The sequence below is a fragment of the Schistocerca serialis genome, chromosome 11 (assembly GCF_023864345.2).
Source record: "Schistocerca serialis cubense isolate TAMUIC-IGC-003099 chromosome 11, iqSchSeri2.2, whole genome shotgun sequence".
In the NCBI taxonomy this organism is placed as follows: Eukaryota; Metazoa; Arthropoda; class Insecta; order Orthoptera; family Acrididae; genus Schistocerca; species Schistocerca serialis.
The window spans coordinates 161,628,086-161,646,985 of record NC_064648.1 but is presented as its reverse complement, the minus strand read 5'-3'; the positions used below and the strand labels follow the sequence as shown (position 1 = coordinate 161,646,985).

At 42.5% G+C, this 18,900-nt stretch overlaps 1 protein-coding gene across 3 annotated transcripts in view; it reads left to right on the top strand.

The window, feature by feature from the left end:
- The window catches only part of LOC126427239 (ankyrin-3-like), a 68,622-nt gene that overhangs the window by 29,082 nt on the left and 20,640 nt on the right, over positions 1–18,900 (top strand). For all 3 annotated transcript variants that reach the window (XM_050089479.1, XM_050089480.1, XM_050089481.1), the window contains exon 4: positions 8,759–9,335. In XM_050089479.1, the coding sequence (XP_049945436.1) occupies positions 8,759–9,335 (577 nt within the window). The remainder of the gene's footprint in view (positions 1–8,758; positions 9,336–18,900) is intronic.

The window sequence follows — 18,900 nt, the reverse complement described above, 5'->3', positions numbered from 1 at the left end:
GTCATACCCATCACCATAACGAATGAGTCAATGACATGACTGGTACATCTTATTTGTAACAACCATTTTTCGTAGTATGATGTAGCCTTTCTCATTGCATCTACTACTCCTTGAAAACGCAATTTAACTGTCTCCAGTGAAGGTATATACTTGTTGCAAAACATGCTTCCTCCACACCACTTCTCTCTCTCTCATGGCACTTGCTTCACCTACAGCCTTATTTAAAATCAATGAAGTTAAAATCCTTGCACTCTACTTACTTTTTCTGAATCACTTGATTGCTGGACTCCTTACTCCTGTACTGTCAGAAATCGAACTATTTCATTTTACCAATGCTTTGTGTCTTACTAGGTGCTACAAATAATAATAGTAATAATAATAATACTGTACACACCCTACAACAGAACAGGGGCCACTACATAATATGTGTTGAGTTAAAGTTTAATTTATTTCATTTATTGTTATGGAGATATTTAAAGGTATGTGGTTTGTGTATCTCGATTTCTCTATCATACGTGCATGGTACAAACTACTGTGCGTTATATGAGACATTTACCGTATGCAATTTATGTGCCTCGATATCTCTACCATAGGTCCATGGTACAAAGTACAAACTACTGTGTACAGCATGAGGATTATGTGTGGAAGATGAAGTCCATACATTCGTTTGGCAACTTCTATTTGCACCACATCGTGTAATTCGTTAATGCTTTATTTGAAAATAACCATTAATTAATGGTAACTTATGCAATAACTATCACATCATTATGAAATAGTAATAATAAAAGTAATCTTTTGGAAGTAATTTAGTATTGTGAGCGAAACACATTTAGACACATTTGTTTTCATTCCTCATAAATTTAATTTTATCCATTGGGGGAGGGGGGCTAATTATGTCTCTACTCTACACAATGTTGGGTGTTGTGAGATTGGAGGATGTCAGGATTTGGATCTAGCTATGCCCGCCATCTCGATCTTATGTTTGTAGAAAGTCATATCAGACCATGATAGCAGTTAGTTGATCCCCTGTGAGTATCAGTTCCTGCAGAGAAACATGCTGGATTAGCGGTTAAGGGCAGAGTGATACAGATTTCAGGCGCAGAATATCGTTGTTTCCTTAAATAACTGCAGAAATCGGGACTGTGTGTTGAATACACTACCTTCTGACGCTCTTAGTATTGTGCTAGATCTCCATTTTGATATTCTGCACAGGTAATTGTAGGAACAGATTAACGATAAGAGGTCTGTTCCTTCTGGGCTTTTTGTACAAGCAAATAGGAAAGTTCTAAGGGGGGATGTAATAGATTTAGGTCCAAAAATGGATTTTTCAAAAATATTATTTTCTTCATCTACACAGTTTACTCTATGCTGTGTGTGAATTTTATCGTGATAGCTGCTTTAGAAATGCCATTAAATTGTTAAACTGATTAACTCTACACAGTCGGTACCTTTTCCAACAATTGGGAAACTGGTTGCTTCAGCGGAATATTTGTCAGTGTCAAAGGTATTTTCTTTCGATTCCTTTGGCTGACATCTATATCATTGCCTGAAAACTTTCTTGCATGTGGTTCATTTACGTTTTGACAATACTAACACATATTAGTAGGTGGAAGGTTAAATTCACAAATCTTTACGTGGGAGTCCAGATTTATGCATAATTGGTGGTGGCAAAACTATGTTTAGGAAATGGAGGTTTCATGGAAATCGGGTTACCATAAAGAAAGAGGAAGAAATTAGAAGTGAAGAACTTAAGCTCTTAGCTTATCCAGTGACAAAGCACCAATGTACAATCTGTGTCAAACAGACGATCAGTGTAAGTTGAACAATATAAAATGAGATGTATTCCCATAACACTCATTACCAGAATATGTAATGAATTTATTTAATCCCACATTCAAGTTTCTTGCAAGCCCTGATTTATTGAGGAACTGTCTTCACAGAAAGTCACAAAATTGCATATGAAAGCCTCAGTAATTTAATTTGGATTACATGCTTAAAAAGGACATTCTGTGGACTTGAAGTACTTAAAATAGGTGTCTATGATGCCGTTATATGTTACAATAATGGAAATAATGGCAGAATTGAAGATCTGAAGAGAGTTGGTACAGATCCTGCTGTGTATACAAGAAAAGCATTTTACACCATCGACGACAGCAGGGTCAAGAAAGCTAACAGATCAGTGTCTTACCTGCAAATACAGACCATGCATATTCTAAGAGGAGAGAAGATAAACCTGGAGGATGAGGAATATCAGTATGGAGGATTTTAAAACTGAGGTAAGCTTATTACATATAAAAGTATGAGAAGAAAATCTTTCAACATCATTTTCTCTGTTTTACATTTTTTTTTACTTTATTGGAAGCCTTGCCTCAAAAAGTATATTCTCTAATGCTATGAAATTTTCAGGAACTGTTCACAACGCTCTGCTGTCTCGTTGGAACTAAAAAATTCTGGATCCACCACTTACTTTCGGATATTTAGATGATTGTATGTAGAAAAAGGAAATTTGGATGCACAAAATTAAAAACTCTTAATGATACAATTTGTACCACAATTAATAACTGTGGTTCAGTGGTCTTATAACCTTTTCAGGACACTACAATAAAATTTTCAGATTAATTGCATGATTAGAATATGAGCTATGGCTTTTTATAAAAAAGACAATAAAAAATGAAAAATTCAAATTTAGGCAAAATATTAATGATGCATATTTTATTATATTTTGCTGTTGAAACACAGCTCTTTTGCTTTATGCATACAAAATTTTAGATTGCACATTAATAAATATGACGGTAATGATTTTTAGGCACTGGGACAACACTTAAGGGGGGATGGGAAGGACCCTGGGTAGGATGATCCTCATTTCAGGGCACAATGATAGATGACGAATGCCACAACCGAACTGTGCCACCAGGAGCAAAATGGAACAGCCTGTGGCTGGACATAACACACTTGATTTCAATGGCTGCTTCACAACCCAGGCCATCTGGATACTCTCCACCACCAACTTTTCTGAACTGTTCACATGGGAGATATCCTTATGACACATTCTCCACTCCCGAAATTATTCTAGCCCCAACCTACCACAATGCACTGGCCCCACACCCTCCATCAACGGTCTCTGGCCCCTTCTGTCCTACCACCTCCTCCCAATTCACGTCCCCTCACCCTCCTTGTGCAACACTCTCTGCCAACACATCCACCAGTCTCTTTCCCTCTGCTTCCTGCTTCTCCCCGCCCCCCCATCCCCCCACCACCACCACTCCCCACTCACAGCCTTCCAACACTGCACCAGGCAGCCCTGTCCAGCCGCCCTCCAGTCCACGCGCGCTCCGCCACATAATGTTCCTCTCTCCCTCCAATTGTAGCCTGCTATCTATCTCCCTTTCCTGCCCCATTCCCAAGAGCTGCTTTCATTCAACACTCAACACAACACCTGCAGTCTGGCTAAGAGCAGCTGGAGGCAGCGGTCGTCTGCCTGCAGTGTGCCTGCTTGTGCAAATGTGTGTGTCTTTCTTTCTTTTCTAAAGAAGGCTTTGGCTGAAAGATATTGTTATGACTGTCTGTAATAAACATGTCATCTTTATGGTTAGTAGCAATTTAATCTCAAACACTAAATCAGAACTTGAGACTGTGTCTTACAAGTGTTCTGTATGAGGTCTTATACATCAGCTACACTTCTCAGGAATTCTCCCAATTAAGAGTAACTGCCTACTTTGAGGATATAGAAGGCAGTAATTTAACACATTCTACATATTTTAATTCATTCATTGGACAATATTCCGAGACAACTCGTCACTTATGGAAAAGGTATTCAATGCACAAGAGAAAGTAAACAGTAAAATGTGTGTGTTTCACATACCTACATTGTACAGACATCTCTTTACGCAGCTGGCTATATTATCCACAGCCTCACACAGTATGTATCACCCACAACATTTGTGATCAACAATCTACTTGAGTTCAAGAGTAACAGAATTATTCACACATACAACACTACAACACAACTTATGCCACTCCCAGTCCCAGGCCCTCGCCACAGAAATCATATCTCTGTGAAATACACAGGTGCAAGCCCTGCCTAATCCACCCCCCTAGCACTTCCTATTCCAGTCCCATCACGGGCTTATCTACCCCTTCAGAGACTGAGCCACCTATGAAAGCAGCCACGTCATATACCAGCTCTGCAGCAATCATTGCATAGTTTGTTATGTTGGTATGATTACCAAGCAGCTACCTGCCAAACTGTGACCAACAACAAAGTGTACCATGCTGTGGCACGATATGCAGTTGAGCATGAAGGTGCTTTATTTCAAAGGCTGCTTCACAACCTGGGCCGTCTGGAGTTTCTCCTCCACCAACTGCTTTTCTCAGCTGCATAGATAGTTATCCTTAAAATACAGTTTCCACTCCTGAAATTATCCCGGCCTTAACCTATGATAACCTACTGTCTCCACACCCTCCATCCAACGGTTTCCACTCTCTCTGTTGTATCACTTCCTCCCAATCTATGTCCCCTCATCCTCATGATGTGCCGATCTCTGCCAATACACTCACAAGGCTTTTCCACTTTGTGGTCCTCTCCTTTTCTGGTCCACTTCAGTCTCCCAATGTTGTATCTGACAGCTATGCCCAGCTGCTTTCTAGTCCCTGCTCGCTCCTCCAGATAGCACTCTTCTCTTCACCCACCTGTATCCTCATACCCTCTCCCCTCCCTGACCCACTTCAGACTGCTGTTTTCATTAAATGCAATAGTTGTATTCTTGCCAGAGCTGAAGGAGATAGTGATCATGTGTGTGTGAGATGTATCTGATTAAAGGACGACATCAAAGTAGTTCAGATGTGTGCTTCTAGATTTGTTACTCAAAGGTTCAATCAACACACAATTGCACAGTTGTTGCAGATATACTCCACAAACTCAAATGGGAATTTCTGGATGGACTAGTGAGAAAGTTTAGAGAATTGGCATTTGCAACATACCGTACATGTAAAAATTTTAGCAGGCCTACTGTGTGGTTTTTCCTGTTTAATTTTTTATCTCTATTCACTCCTAAGAACTGAGAACTTCTACTACCCACTTTATTGTTTTTGGTGGTATGCTTTGTTTGTTAGATGTGGAATAGTAAATAAAAAGCACTATATTACGCATGTTCTACAATATCTAGTAGAACATATGCAATGCCATGGTTTTCTTTTATTAGTATGTTATTCAAGCAACCTCCCCCCCATGAACCATGGACCTTGCCGTTGGTGGGGAGGCTTGCATGCCTCAGCGATACAGATAGCCGTACCGTAGGTGCAACCACAACGGAGGGGTATCTGTTGAGAGGCCAGACAAACATGTGGTTCCTGAAGAGGGGCAGCAGCCTTTTCAGTAGTTGCAAGGGCAACAGTCTGGTTGATTGACTGAGCTGGCCTTGTAACAATAACCAAAACGGCATTGCCGTGCCGGTACTGCGAACGGCTGAAAGCAAGGGGAAACTACAGCCGTAAGTTTTCCCGAGGGCATGCAGCTTTACTGTATGATTACATGATGATGGCGTCCTCTTGGGTAAAATATTCCGGAGGTAAAATAGTACCCCATTCGGATCTCCGGGTGGGGACTACTCGAGAGGATGTCGTTATCAGGAGAAAGAAAACTGGCGTTCTACGGATCGGAGCGTGGAATGTCAGATCCCTTAATCAGGCAGGTATGTTAGAAAATTTAAAAAGGGAAATGGATAGGTTGAAGTTAGATATAGTGGGAATTAGTGAAGTTCGGTGGCAGGAGGAACAAGACTTCTGGTCAGGTGACTACAGGGTTATAAACACAAAATCAAATAGGGGTAATGCAGGAGTAGGTTTAATAATGAATAGGAAAATAGGAATGCGGGTAAGCTACTACAAACAGCATAGTGAACACATTATTGTGGCCAAGATAGATACGAAGCCCACATCTACTACAGTAGTACAAGTTTATATGCCAACTAGCTCTGCAGATGACGAAGAAATTGAAGAAATGTATGATGAAATAAAAGAAATTATTCAGATTGTGAAGGGAGACGAAAATTCAATAGTCATGGGTGACTGGAATTCGAGTGTAGGAAAAGGGAGAGAAGGAAACATAGTAGGTGAATATGGATTGGGGGACAGAAATGAAAGAGGAAGCCGCCTGGTAGAATTTTGCACAGAGCACAACATAATCATAACTAACACTTGGTTTAAGAATCATGAAAGAAGGTTGTATACATGGAAGAACCCTGGAGATACTAAAAGGTATCAGATAGATTATATAATGGTAAGACAGAGATTTAGGAACCAGGTTTTAAATTGTAAGACATTTCCAGGGGCAGATGTGGACTCTGACCACAATCTATTGGTTATGACCTGTAGATTAAAACTGAAGAAACTGCAAAAAGGTGGGAATTTAAGGAGATGGGACCTGGATAAACTAAAAGAACCAGAGGTTGTACAGAGATTCAGGGAGAGCATAAGGGAGCAATTGACAGTAATGGGGGAAATAAATACAGTAGAAGAAGAATGGGTAGCTTTGAGGGATGAAGTAGTGAAGGCAGCAGAGGATCAAGTAGGTAAAAAGACGAGGGCTAGTAGAAATCCTTGGGTAACAGAAGAAATATTGAATTTAATTGATGAAAGGAGAAAATATAAAAATGCAGTAAGTGAAACAGGCAAAAAGGAATACAAACGTCTCACAAATGAGATCGACAGGAAGTGCAAAATGGCTAAGCAGGGATGGCTAGAGGACAAATGTAAGGATGTAGAGGCCTATCTCACTAGGGGTAAGATAGATACCGCCTACAGGAAAATTAAAGAGACCCTTGGAGATAAGAGAACGACTTGTATGAATATCAAGAGCTCAGATGGAAACCCAGTTCTAAGCAAAGAAGGGAAAGCAGAAAGGTGGAAGGAGTATATAGAGGGTCTATACAAGGGCGATGTACTTGAGGACAATATTATGGAAATGGAAGAGGATGTAGATGAAGATGAAATGGGAGATATGATACTGCGTGAAGAGTTTGACAGAGCACTGAAAGACCTGAGTCGAAACAAAGCCCCCGGAATAGACAATATTCCATTGGAACTATTGACAGCCGTGGGAGAGCCAGTCCTGACAAAACTCTACCATCTGGTGAGGAAGATGTATGAGACAGGCGAAATACCCTCAGACTTCAAGAAGAATATAATAATTCCAATCCCAAAGAAAGCAGGTGTTGACAGATGTGAAAATTACCGAACTATCAGCTTAATAAGTCACAGCTGCAAAATACTAACACGAATTCTTTACAGACGAATGGAAAAACTAGTAGAAGCCAACCTCGGGGAAGATCAGTTTGGATTCCATAGAAACACTGGAACACGTGAGGCAATACTGACCTTACGACTTATCTTAGAAGAAAGATTAAGGAAAGGCAAACCTACGTTTCTAGCATTTGTAGACTTAGAGAAAGCTTTTGACAATGTTGACTGGAGTACTCTCTTTCAAATTCTAAAGGTGGCAGGCGTAAAATACAGGGAGCGAAAGGCTATTTACAATTTGTACAGAAACCAGATGGCAGTTATAAGAGTCGAGGGACATGAAAGGGAAGCAGTGGTTGGGAAGGGAGTAAGACAGGGTTGTAGCCTCTCCCCGATGTTGTTCAATCTGTATATTGAGCAAGCAGTAAAGGAAACAAAAGAAAAATTCGGAGTAGGTATTAAAATTCATGGAGAAGAAATAAAAACTTTGAGGTTCGCCGATGACATTGTAATTCTGTCAGAGACAGCAAAGGACTTGGAAGAGCAGTTGAACGGAATGGACAGTGTCTTGAAAGGAGGATATAAGATGAACATCAACAAAAGCAAAACAAGGATAATGGAATGTAGTGTAATTAAGTCGGGTGATGCTGAGGGAATTAGATTAGGAAACGAGGCACTTAAAGTAGTAAAGGAGTTTTACTATTTGGGGAGCAAAATAACTGATGATGGTCGAAGTAGAGAGGATATAAAATGTAGGCTGGCAATGGCAAGGAAAGCGTTTCTGAAGAAGAGAAATTTGTTAACATCCAGTATTGATTTAAGTGTCAGGAAGTCATTTCTGAAAGTATTTGTATGGAGTGTAGCCATGTATGGAAGTGTAACATGGACGATAAATAGTTTGGACAAGAAGAGAATAGAAGCTTTCGAAATGTGGTGCTACAGAAGAATGCTGAAGATTAGATGGGTAGATCACATAATTAATGAGGAAGTATTGAATAGGATTGGGGAGAAGAGAAGTTTGTGGCGCAACTTGACCAGAAGAAGGGATCGGTTGGTAGGACACGTTCTGAGGCATCAAGGGATCACCAATTTAGTATTGGAGGGCAGCGTGGAGGGTAAAAACCGTAGAGGGAGACCAAGAGATGAATACACTAAGCAGATTCAGAAGGATGTAGGTTGCAGTAGGTACTGGGAGATGAAAAAGCTTGCACAGGATAGAGTAGCATGGAGAGCTGCATCAAACCAGTCTCAGGACTGAAGACCACAACAACAACAACAACAACAATGATTTTTAAATAAATGTTATTTTCCGTTACATCCCCCCTTATAAAGTATTGTTAATTATTTTTACCTATTCACTTTCGGCATTAGTTTGACACAGCAAAGATATCATATTGTTGCAGCTGGCATGCGATTGGAAACATATCCTAACTGCAGGTTCATACAGATTTGATTGCGGCTCATACAAGTATAGAGAGTGCTGTGTGAGGGCAAAGAAGTGATCAGTGACACTGTGTTCCAGACTCGCTCACAGTGGGACGAGTTCATGAGGCTGAGGAGGCCACGGCCGAGGATCTGGGCGCCCTGCTGGACGCCGGGGACGGCGCTGTGGTGACTCTGCTGGCCGGAGACACGCGGCTCGTGGCTCACAGGGCTGTCTTGGCCGCCAGGAGTCCCGTGTTTGCGGACATGCTCCGTCGCGCCACCTTAGAGGGCAGCAGCAGCCAGCTCGTACTCTCGGACACAGAGGGTCCCGTGCTGCGCCAGGTGCTGGCATACCTCTACACCCTGCAGGTGCCCCAGCTGCCCAGCATGGCCCCAAAGCTGCTGGTCGCCGCCGACAAATACGGCTTGTCGGTACTGAAGGCGCATTGCGAGCAACAGGTGGTCGCCCAGCTGTCTGTCGAGACTGCGGCAGCCACAGGTGTTCTCGCGATTAGACACTCAGCTAACAGGCTGAAGCAGGCCGCCATCGCCTTCATAAAGGCCCACATGCTCCGTGTGGTGGCGACGCAGGGCTGGGCTGAGGCTGTAGTCAACGACCCACAAACTGTTGTGGAGTTGACTCACCTGGTTGCAGAGACGCCAACAGACACCAGGTAAGCCACTCATCTACGTTGCACAGCTCTGAGTGTGTGTACTGCCAAGTATAATACGTCCACCACTAAGTTTAATTAGATGTACCTGCACAGTAAAATTGATATCCTTTTTCTGATATACACTATGCGATCAAAGTATCCAGACGCCTAGCTGAATATGACTTACAATTTCGTGGTGCCCTCTATCGGTAATGCTCGAATTGAATATGGTGTTGGCCCACTCTTAACGTAGATGACAGCTTAATCTCTCGTTCGATCAAGTGCTGGAAGGTATCTTGGGGAATGGCAGCCCACTCTTCACATAGTGCTGCTCTGAGGAGAGGTACCGATGTCGTTCAGCGAGGCCTGGCACGAAGTCGGCTTTCCAAAGTATCCCAAAGGTGTTCAATGGGATTTAGGTCAGGACTGTGTGAAGCCCAGTCCATTATAGGGATGTTATTGCCGTGTAAACACTCCGCTATAGCCTGCGCATTATGAACAGGTTCTTGAAAGTGTTGAAAGATGCAAACGCCATTCCCAAATTGCTCTTCAACAGTGGAAAGAAAGAAGGTGCATAAAACATCAATGTAGGCCTGTGCTGTGACAAATACGTCCACATCATAAAACCAGCGCCTCCGAATTTTACTGTTGTCACTACACACGCTGGAAGAAGACATTCATGGGGCATTCGCCATACCCACACCCTGCCATCGGATCGCCAGATTGTGTACCGTGATTAGTCACTCCACTCAACGTTTTTCTACTGTTCAATCGTCCAATACTTACGCTCCTTACACCGAGCGAGGTGTCATTTGGCATTTACCAACGTGATATGTGATTTAAGAGCAGCTGCTTGACCGTCAAATGCAAGTTATCTCACCTCCCACCTAATTGTGACAGTACTTGCAGTGGATCCTGATGAAGTTTCGATTTCCCATGTGATGGTCTAGATAGATGTCTGCCTATTCCACATTAAGACCTTCTCCAACTGTCGGCAGTCTGTCAGTCAACAGACGTAGTTGGCCTGTACGCTTTTGTGTTGTGTATGTCCGTTCACGTTTCCACTGCGTTATCACATCGGATACAGTGACCTAGGGATGTTTAGGTGTGTTGAAACCTCGCTTACAGATGTATGCCACAAGTGACACATCAATCACCTGACCACATTCGAAGTCCTTCAGTTACGCAGAGTGCCCCTTTCTGCTCTTTCACGATGTGTAATGACTACTGAGGTCGCTGATATGGAGTACCTGGCAGTATGTGGCAGCACAATGCACCTAATATGAAAAACGAATGTTTTTCGGGGTGTCCAGATGCCTTTGGTCACATGCTGTATGTCATACAAACACCGGCGTTGTTACCATTGGACTGTCACACACTAACTGAATAGCATGTTGAAATGCTCTCAAAGAACACGCAAGCACAATGTAAGCAAATATAAAGAAATTGTACTTAGCAACTAAGCGGGATAAATGCCTCAAAGAAGTGCTGATCTGGAACATTTCAAAAATTCGGTATCTCGTAAAGGACTCCTGCAACAAACACCACCGACATTCTGATTTACGCTACTTTTAGTCTGTTAATGTCAATAGGAGTGGTTCTATTTAAAAACGTGTATCTTTGCACAAAAACACGATTCCTAGGTATTACTACAATCTACTGATTGGCTAACAATATTGATACACCCGCTAAACCCGCTGGGCAGAATAGGTAATAGGATTGTGGGAAGGGCCAAGGGTTGCAGTCAGTTACTGCTTCCAACAGTCATTCATTCTACATTAATGACCTTTACAACCAAAATGGCACATAGCCGAATCATTACCGAATGTAACTGTTCCATAGCTGAAGGCCTCCAACAAGAAATCTTAAAGATAAAACCCAATTAAGAAAACTACAAAATAATTCAGAAACAACATACGCAAAGTGCAATACAAATGGCTGAGGGCCACAATTAAATTCGAAAATTTCAGAATATATTGACATAGACCTTTAAAGGAAGAAGGCGAACAAGAAACCTTACAAAAACCAAAAATTCCGTTAAGATGGCAATAAAATAATTTAAAACCCCCAAAAAAGCAACATATGCAAGGTGCAACAGAAATGGCTGAGGGACACAAATTTCATAACTTCAGAATATATTGCCATAGACCTTTAAAAGCACAAAGCCAGCATGTTTAACAACAAAAAATCTTAAAAATCAGCAAGATAAAAATCCAGTTAAGATAGCAACAAAATAATTTAAAGGGGCAACATATGCAAAGTGCAGTACCAATGGCTGAGGACCACAATTAAACTTCAAAATTTTAAATTATATTACCTTAATCTTTAAAGGCAGAAGGCTGCAGTGTTTAAGCTTGAAAGATAAATTTAAAAATTAATTTTGCAAAATTTTAAGAAAACACAACAAATAACCGTAAGCCTAACATTTAAAATAACTGACAACAGATAATTAAAAACCGGTGGCACTCAGATGGCCTCCAGAGAGGTCGGTCTGCCCTCGTTCACATAGGTGAGACAGGTTGTGAGCCGAACTATAATTGATCCATCGGAACCCAACCAGGGGACAGCCACAACGAGTTGCTTCCCGTCAATCACTACATGAGAACTCAAACCGGCAATGTTACAAACGTGAAAATCGACAGTGGAGTATGTAGTAGCTGTCAAAATTACACACCATGTTGGACTGTGACAACAGGTGAGGAAAGAACGCTGCCTGAAATTACGATGGTGGCCAGCCAGGTAACCAGAACACTAATGGCCACAAGACAGAAAATTCCACTGGTGCACTCAAATCGTAGCCCACCAAAGTAGTTAATTGCACCGCATGCCAACTAACTCTCAGCAGTAGAACAATTCGATGTTGCTCACCGGAAAACCTCCCCAACAGCAAACCATCGAAGCGAACCACCACAACATAAATGGACGTGGCTTGGGTAGTTGGAACCGCTCCTCAACCTTGACGTCCTGGGTCGGTGAATCACGAAGCACGTAGCGATCAGACAGCTCCACACACGGTCCGACACTCGCCAGGGGCTGCCAGCGGCCCCAGAAGACTGCACCGCATGGATATACCTTCCCTCGTCTGCTACAACCAACCGACTCACTCCAGACCACCTTGCAATGCCGACAACATCTAAAATATTTGTCAGTGGAAATAACGCCACTACACACACAACCTGACAAACACTTGCACGAAGACCTGAACGATACCCAATGGTAACTAAGCACACAGGAAGACAAATCGGGAGTCGATGCACAATTCCACAGCCGACTCATGAACGATTGGCGAGCCAAAACGCGTCATCTAGTAGGACGACCGACCGACGGTAGACCATTGCCCGGCTCAAGTGATGCGTGGCGGCATTTGGTCGGGCGAGCCATGTCGACGCACACCTTACTGCTGCTCCAACCCGACTGCACTAATGCCGCATTGCAACCCCCGACTCGCATGACTGGACTGCGCTCCTCACGCGTTCCAACTGACTGGCCGACCCAAACTCGCGTCACGAACTCCAGAGCCTAACAGCTTACGACAGACAACAACCGGGAAGTAATAGCAGTCGAGCAAAGGTACTACGAGAGGGGGTATATCGATACGCGCTGCTAACGCCGCTCACGGTCAGGCAAAGCAGCAACTCACTGACAGCAGTAATTTAAATTACCGTAGTGAGGTGCAAGTACGTTAAAAACAGCGGGAACATGAGCCATGCACGGCTCAAATACGAGCCCCGGACTACGAATCCACTGTATAAAAACAGCAAAAATTTTTTCGAAACTGAGACTCCAACCCGGATGATAGAAGTATGCTCGAATAGCAGAAGTTGTAAAGGCCATTGCTCACATATAGTGCGAAATCCAGGTTCAGGTCCTAGTCTGGCGTAGATTTTCATATGTCACCAATAAGTTGTAGAGCTGGAATCTCGTCGTATTTTCTATTGTGAACACATTTATTATGTTTTGTAGATCTGTGAACTGCAGCGGTATCCGTTCCTTCAGACATGCATCCTTGTCCGAAGGACATGCCATAGAAGGCTCTTAAACGCAAGCATGTTAAGTAGTATTTACATGCCCAGGCAAAGGCCGCACTAAAAATGAGTAAGTTTCTTCCTGTGTTACAGTGTTCGTTCTACAGCAAGACATGGAAACTGATGGTGTGTGTGCAGGTTTGCGTCGATCACTGAAGCATGCCCGCATAAACGAAGCGGGAAATTCGGTTTCCAGTCCAGGTCCGTCAAGCTTCTTACGTCCCCAGTAAACTGTACAGTTAGAGTGTCATAGTATTCTCTACTGTGCATACGTTTCTTGTACTTCAAGCAGCTGTAGCTCACAGCTGTACCTGTTTCTTCAAACATGCATGCATGTCTGCAGGCCATTGCATAGTAGACCCATAAACATAGACACTGGAAATAGCAATAGCATTTTCTGATGGCACACGATGTTTTCGTTGAATTCTTCTAACAGTTTCATCAAATCTCCGCACAGAACAGAGTGTGTTAGCAGATAGGTTAGCCCGCAAAAATCATGCAATAGATAAGATTTTAATAGCTTCATGAATTATTTAGGTCCTAATTGCAGTCGTCACTTCTATTAAATTGCATGTGTACAAGAAGCTATTATTTACGTCATCATGTGTTTAAAGAAAAAGAAAAATGAGCTGTGAACACTGCAGGTGCCATTCTAGTGATGGACACAATGGTGGGCGGCTCAGATCAGACGCAGTGACATGTACTGTTGGTACCTAGGGCAATTTATTCAAAGTAACCTTTGTACTCGTTTGCTGTCTACCCCGCTACTGACAATTTGGTACCTATAAATGGCGCTATGATGTATAAAGTGAAAGTGAAGAAGTGGAGCAAGTCAGACGCTCCTTATCAGCACAAGAGAAACATTTACACTATGTGATCAAAAGTATCCAGACATGCAACAAAACATACGTTTTTCATATAAGGAGCATTGCGCTGCCACCTACTGTCACGTACTCCATATCAGCGACCTCAGTAGTCACTGGACTTCATGAGAGAGCACAATGGAGCGCTAGGAGGAACTCACGGACTTCGAACGTGGTCAGGTGATTGGGTGTCACGTGTATCATACGTCTGTACGCAATATTTTCACACTCCTACACATCTGTAGGTCATTGTTTCCGATGTGATAGTGAAGTTGAAACGTGAAGGGACACTTACAACACAAAAGCATACAGGCGGACCTCGTCTGTTGACTGACAGACAGTGCCGACAGTTGAAGAGGGTGATAATATGGAATAGGCAGACATCTATCCAGACCATCACACAGGAATTCCAAGCTGCATCATGATCTACTGCAAGTACTATGGCAGTTAGGCGAGTGGTGATAAAACTTGGATTTCATGGCCGAGGGGCCGCTCATAAGCCACACATCATGCCGGTAAATGCCGAACAACACCTCGCTTAGTTTAAGCAGCGTAAACATTGGACGATTTAAGAGTGGAAAAACTTGTCGGATTGACGAATCACGACACAAAATGTGGCGATCCGATGGTAGGGTGTGGGTACGGCGAATACTTGGTGAAGTTCATCTGCCAGCGTGTGTAGTGCCAATAGTAAAATTCGGAGCCGGTTGTGTTATGTTGACTAGCAATTCGGGGATGGCGATTGCATCCTCGAACCCAATCGAGCACCTGTTCACACTGCCCGGCCTGTGGTGGAGTGGTTACATGCTAATAACATCCCTATAAAGGACTGGCCTGCACAGAGTCCCGACCTGAATCCTACAGAACATCTTTGTGGTATTTCTCAACACCAACTTTGTGCCAGACCTCACCGACCGACAACGATACCTCTCCTCGGTGCACCACTCTGTACAGAATTGGCTGTCATTCCCCAAGAAGCCTTCCAGCACCTGCGAGAGCGGAAGCTGTCATCAAGGCTAAGTGTCGGCCAATACCATATTGTATTCCAGCGTTATCAATGGAGGGTGCCATTGTAATTATTTTCAGCCAGGTGTGCAGATAGTTTTTATCACATAGTGTACGGTAGTATGCTGCAGCACGGCTCAACATTGCTAGCAACGTACTTCAGATTCCCCTTTCATGATGTTTCTATTCTGTAAATCCTGAAATCTTCCTTGTAGTAGAGTAGACAGTCACATTAAACGCTAGACCCATATCAGTAATAGAGTTTTATGTGTTTTGTGTATCTCCCTTTTACTTTATACATACATATGAGGGATTCAGTGACAATTTCTGTTACAAAAATTCGTTCAATCTAATCATGTAGTCGAAGGAAATTAGAAATAACTTTTGTGAAGTATACTATGCTTGAAGGAAATTGGTGTCGTTCTCAGTCGGAGCATATATGGAATATTTCTCTTAAAGAAGGTCAAAAATAAAAATTGTTCAAATGGCTCTGAGCGCTATGGGACTTAACATCTGTGGTCATCAGTCCCCTAGAACTTACAACTACTTAAACCTAAGTAACATAAGGACATCACACACATCCATGCCCGAGGCAGGATTCTAACCTGTGTCTGTAGTGGTCGTGCAGTTCCAGACTGAAGCGCCCATAACCGTACGGCCACACCGGCCGGCAAAGAAGGTCATGTAAGAACGTAAACACCGCATGAACACCTCACAAGAAAGGAGACTGGGTTCCACAACAGCACTGCCACTTCAGGCGGTTCCATATAACGCTCCGTCTTCCTTCACATTTCCTTCCCACTTCTACTGTGTTGTTTCTCATGATATTGCCATACTTCGGTGCACTCCCTTGTGGAACAAACGTAGAAAGGCACTCTTATGTGTGAAAACTCCATACTTGCCTCTTAGATTCTGTCAAATATCTACTGACCAATCTTCGCTTAATTTTCGATGTGGCTTTAGTAAAGGTTAGTCCTGCAGTGTTCTGTTATGATAGATCTTAGGATTTTCCATATATGGCCTGTTCCAATTACAGGTCCATCCCTAACCACGTAAATATGAAAGAGATTTTAAGATCCTTCTTGTCTTCGTTATAAACATTTCAAATTATAAATACTTACTACAATGCTTCTCACTATCTTTCTTTCTTTCTTTTGCCTGTGCCTTCGTCCTGCAGGTATGCAGGATCAGCATGGGTAATCGGATTTGGCAATGTTAGATTAAGGGGTGGCCGGATGCCCTTCCCTGTACCCCCCTGGACGGAATTAGTGTACCCCACCTTTCTGCGACTAGTGTAGTCCGTGGAATAATGCGAAAGTGTTCAGAGGTCTGCGAGCCATGTAACTGAGGCGGGACGTGAGGACCAGCCCGGTATCCACCTAGGGGGATGTGGAAAACCGCCTAAAAACCGTATCCGTCGTCGTTAGTCCGCCAGGCGGATTCGATCCGGGGCTGACGCGCCTACCCGAGTTCATGAAGCAGCATATTAGCGCTCTCAGCTAATGTGGCGGGTCTACAATACTTCTGACTAGCAATTATTATAAATTACTTTTATTTTTACATATATCTGAATATTTATGCACTACTCACTGAGTTGCTTGAGAAACTGAATTTCTTATCCTTCAGACAATACTCCTTACACTGAATGACATATCACTCATTTATTTTTATTGTTGTAGAACTGCATTCTGTAATTAGAAGCGAAAATTAATGTTTGAACGAAAATGCTTATCGACACAGCTAGCTTTTCAAGATGCCCATTATTTACACATTAAATATGTAATTTTATCTGAATTATTTAGAAGTAAAGTTGGGAAATGCAGTTCCTAACTTAAATAGGATGCATGTCACTAGACCTAACCCTTATCTTCTTCATTGCCTCAAGCTATGTACACTATTGCATTGTAGCAATACATCTGCTTACCATGACAACCAGTTCACACCCACTTATCCAGCCATGTCACATGCATATACATGAATAATCTCTGGTTATGTCAATGTTATATTCATTGCCCAGTTTCCTCATGAGAAATCACAAACGTTAACCAACACACACACACACACACCTAACACAACTACAGCTGTCAAAACTAGAAAGTGCCACATCTTCAATAACGTAGTTCTCATTTGATACATGGATTTCCAAACAGTTGCAGCCATTAAACACCGCTGTTACATGTAGCATGGTTCACAAAACTCTTGAATTGCTTCTTATCTTTTCCGTGACAACACTTGCTTCATATGAACCAATTGTAAATTCCATGTCATCCATAAACGATCTACAATTAATAAACACTGATGTAACAGACACACACACACAGAGAGAGATACACACACATACACACACACACAGGCACGTTCATTGACTTCAGTGCCGACCTTTCAGTTTCCAGGCATTTGTTTGTATCTTCTCTTTACTAGGAGAACACTCAATGGACTTTCCCTAATTTCTATATAAAAGCATGATTTCATGAGTCTTCACGAAGATATATTTCGTGAATAGCCTTATGTAATACACTGAAACCATTAATGAATCTAAATTCTTAATTTGTCTGCTTATTTTACTGATCATACTCATAGGCTCATTCATCCTTCCAGTCAGGTAATATTCAACATTCGCCTATTTCGTGTGAGTGCTCATTGGTGTCAAATGCATCTATTGGCTGAAGTTTCAATTCTGTAATAAAGTATTTAGTGGAAGTCAAATTTTTACTGTAGTAGCTTCGTAATATGACAAATGCGATAAAACGTTTGTCTCTGAATTTCCTTCACTGGTCATTTCAGAAGTATCTGTCATCATATTTACTGTATGTTCCCCCTACATCCTGGTCTGTAGCATTCTACCTAAAAACACCATCTGATGGACATAGTAGCATATTAAGTACATTTAAGAGTTACTGCATTTCTAATCTCTGTGTGATTGTTGTTTGGTATGTTAACCTGCTGGTATTAGGAACTCAGGAGAATCAGCGTGTAAAGTGATTGTCTCACTAGTAAGTCATTTATCTTAGTGAATTAGTGGACCTGCTGTTGTCTTTGGCTGTATTTGTCCCATTATCTGGGGACGGACCGATGGCGTCTGGTCTCTGTGTCAATACACGTGTCCAAGCAGTCTACATCTGCACAGCGTGCCAACCATTGGACACAGCAGGACCAACCACCAGCATACAGCCACGCAGCGAGCGCAGCAACTTCTGCCAGACACTTGTCGCAGTTGTGCAGACGACAGGTCCCCACTCAACCCCCGCATATGATGGTACCACCGTCTCATTCATGTCCTGAGTTCTGTCACTACATAACGAAATACGTAAACAAATTAGAGGGGGTGGCGTTACCGAAGTGTTATGAAGAAAAAATATTTTAGTTTCTAAAAGCAGAGGTTGTGATGGTTAACAGTAAACTTATTGTTCTAATCGATGTAGACATCTTTCTGTGGATTCAGAGAGGAAATGGCGTTCAATTTAGAGATTTCATGTAAGGACTTTGAATCTCCACGTATTCATCTGCACTGACTGTGTAGATTATTTTCATACCAAAAGTTCGCTGTGTGTAGTAGTATGGGGAACGTTTGCTACTCTAAATTCTTTTCCAAAGTTACTGTATATATTAGCCCGCCCGGTTGGCTGTGTGGTCTAATGCACGGCTTTCTGGGCGGGAAGGAGAACCTGGTCCCCGGCACGAATCTGCCCGGCG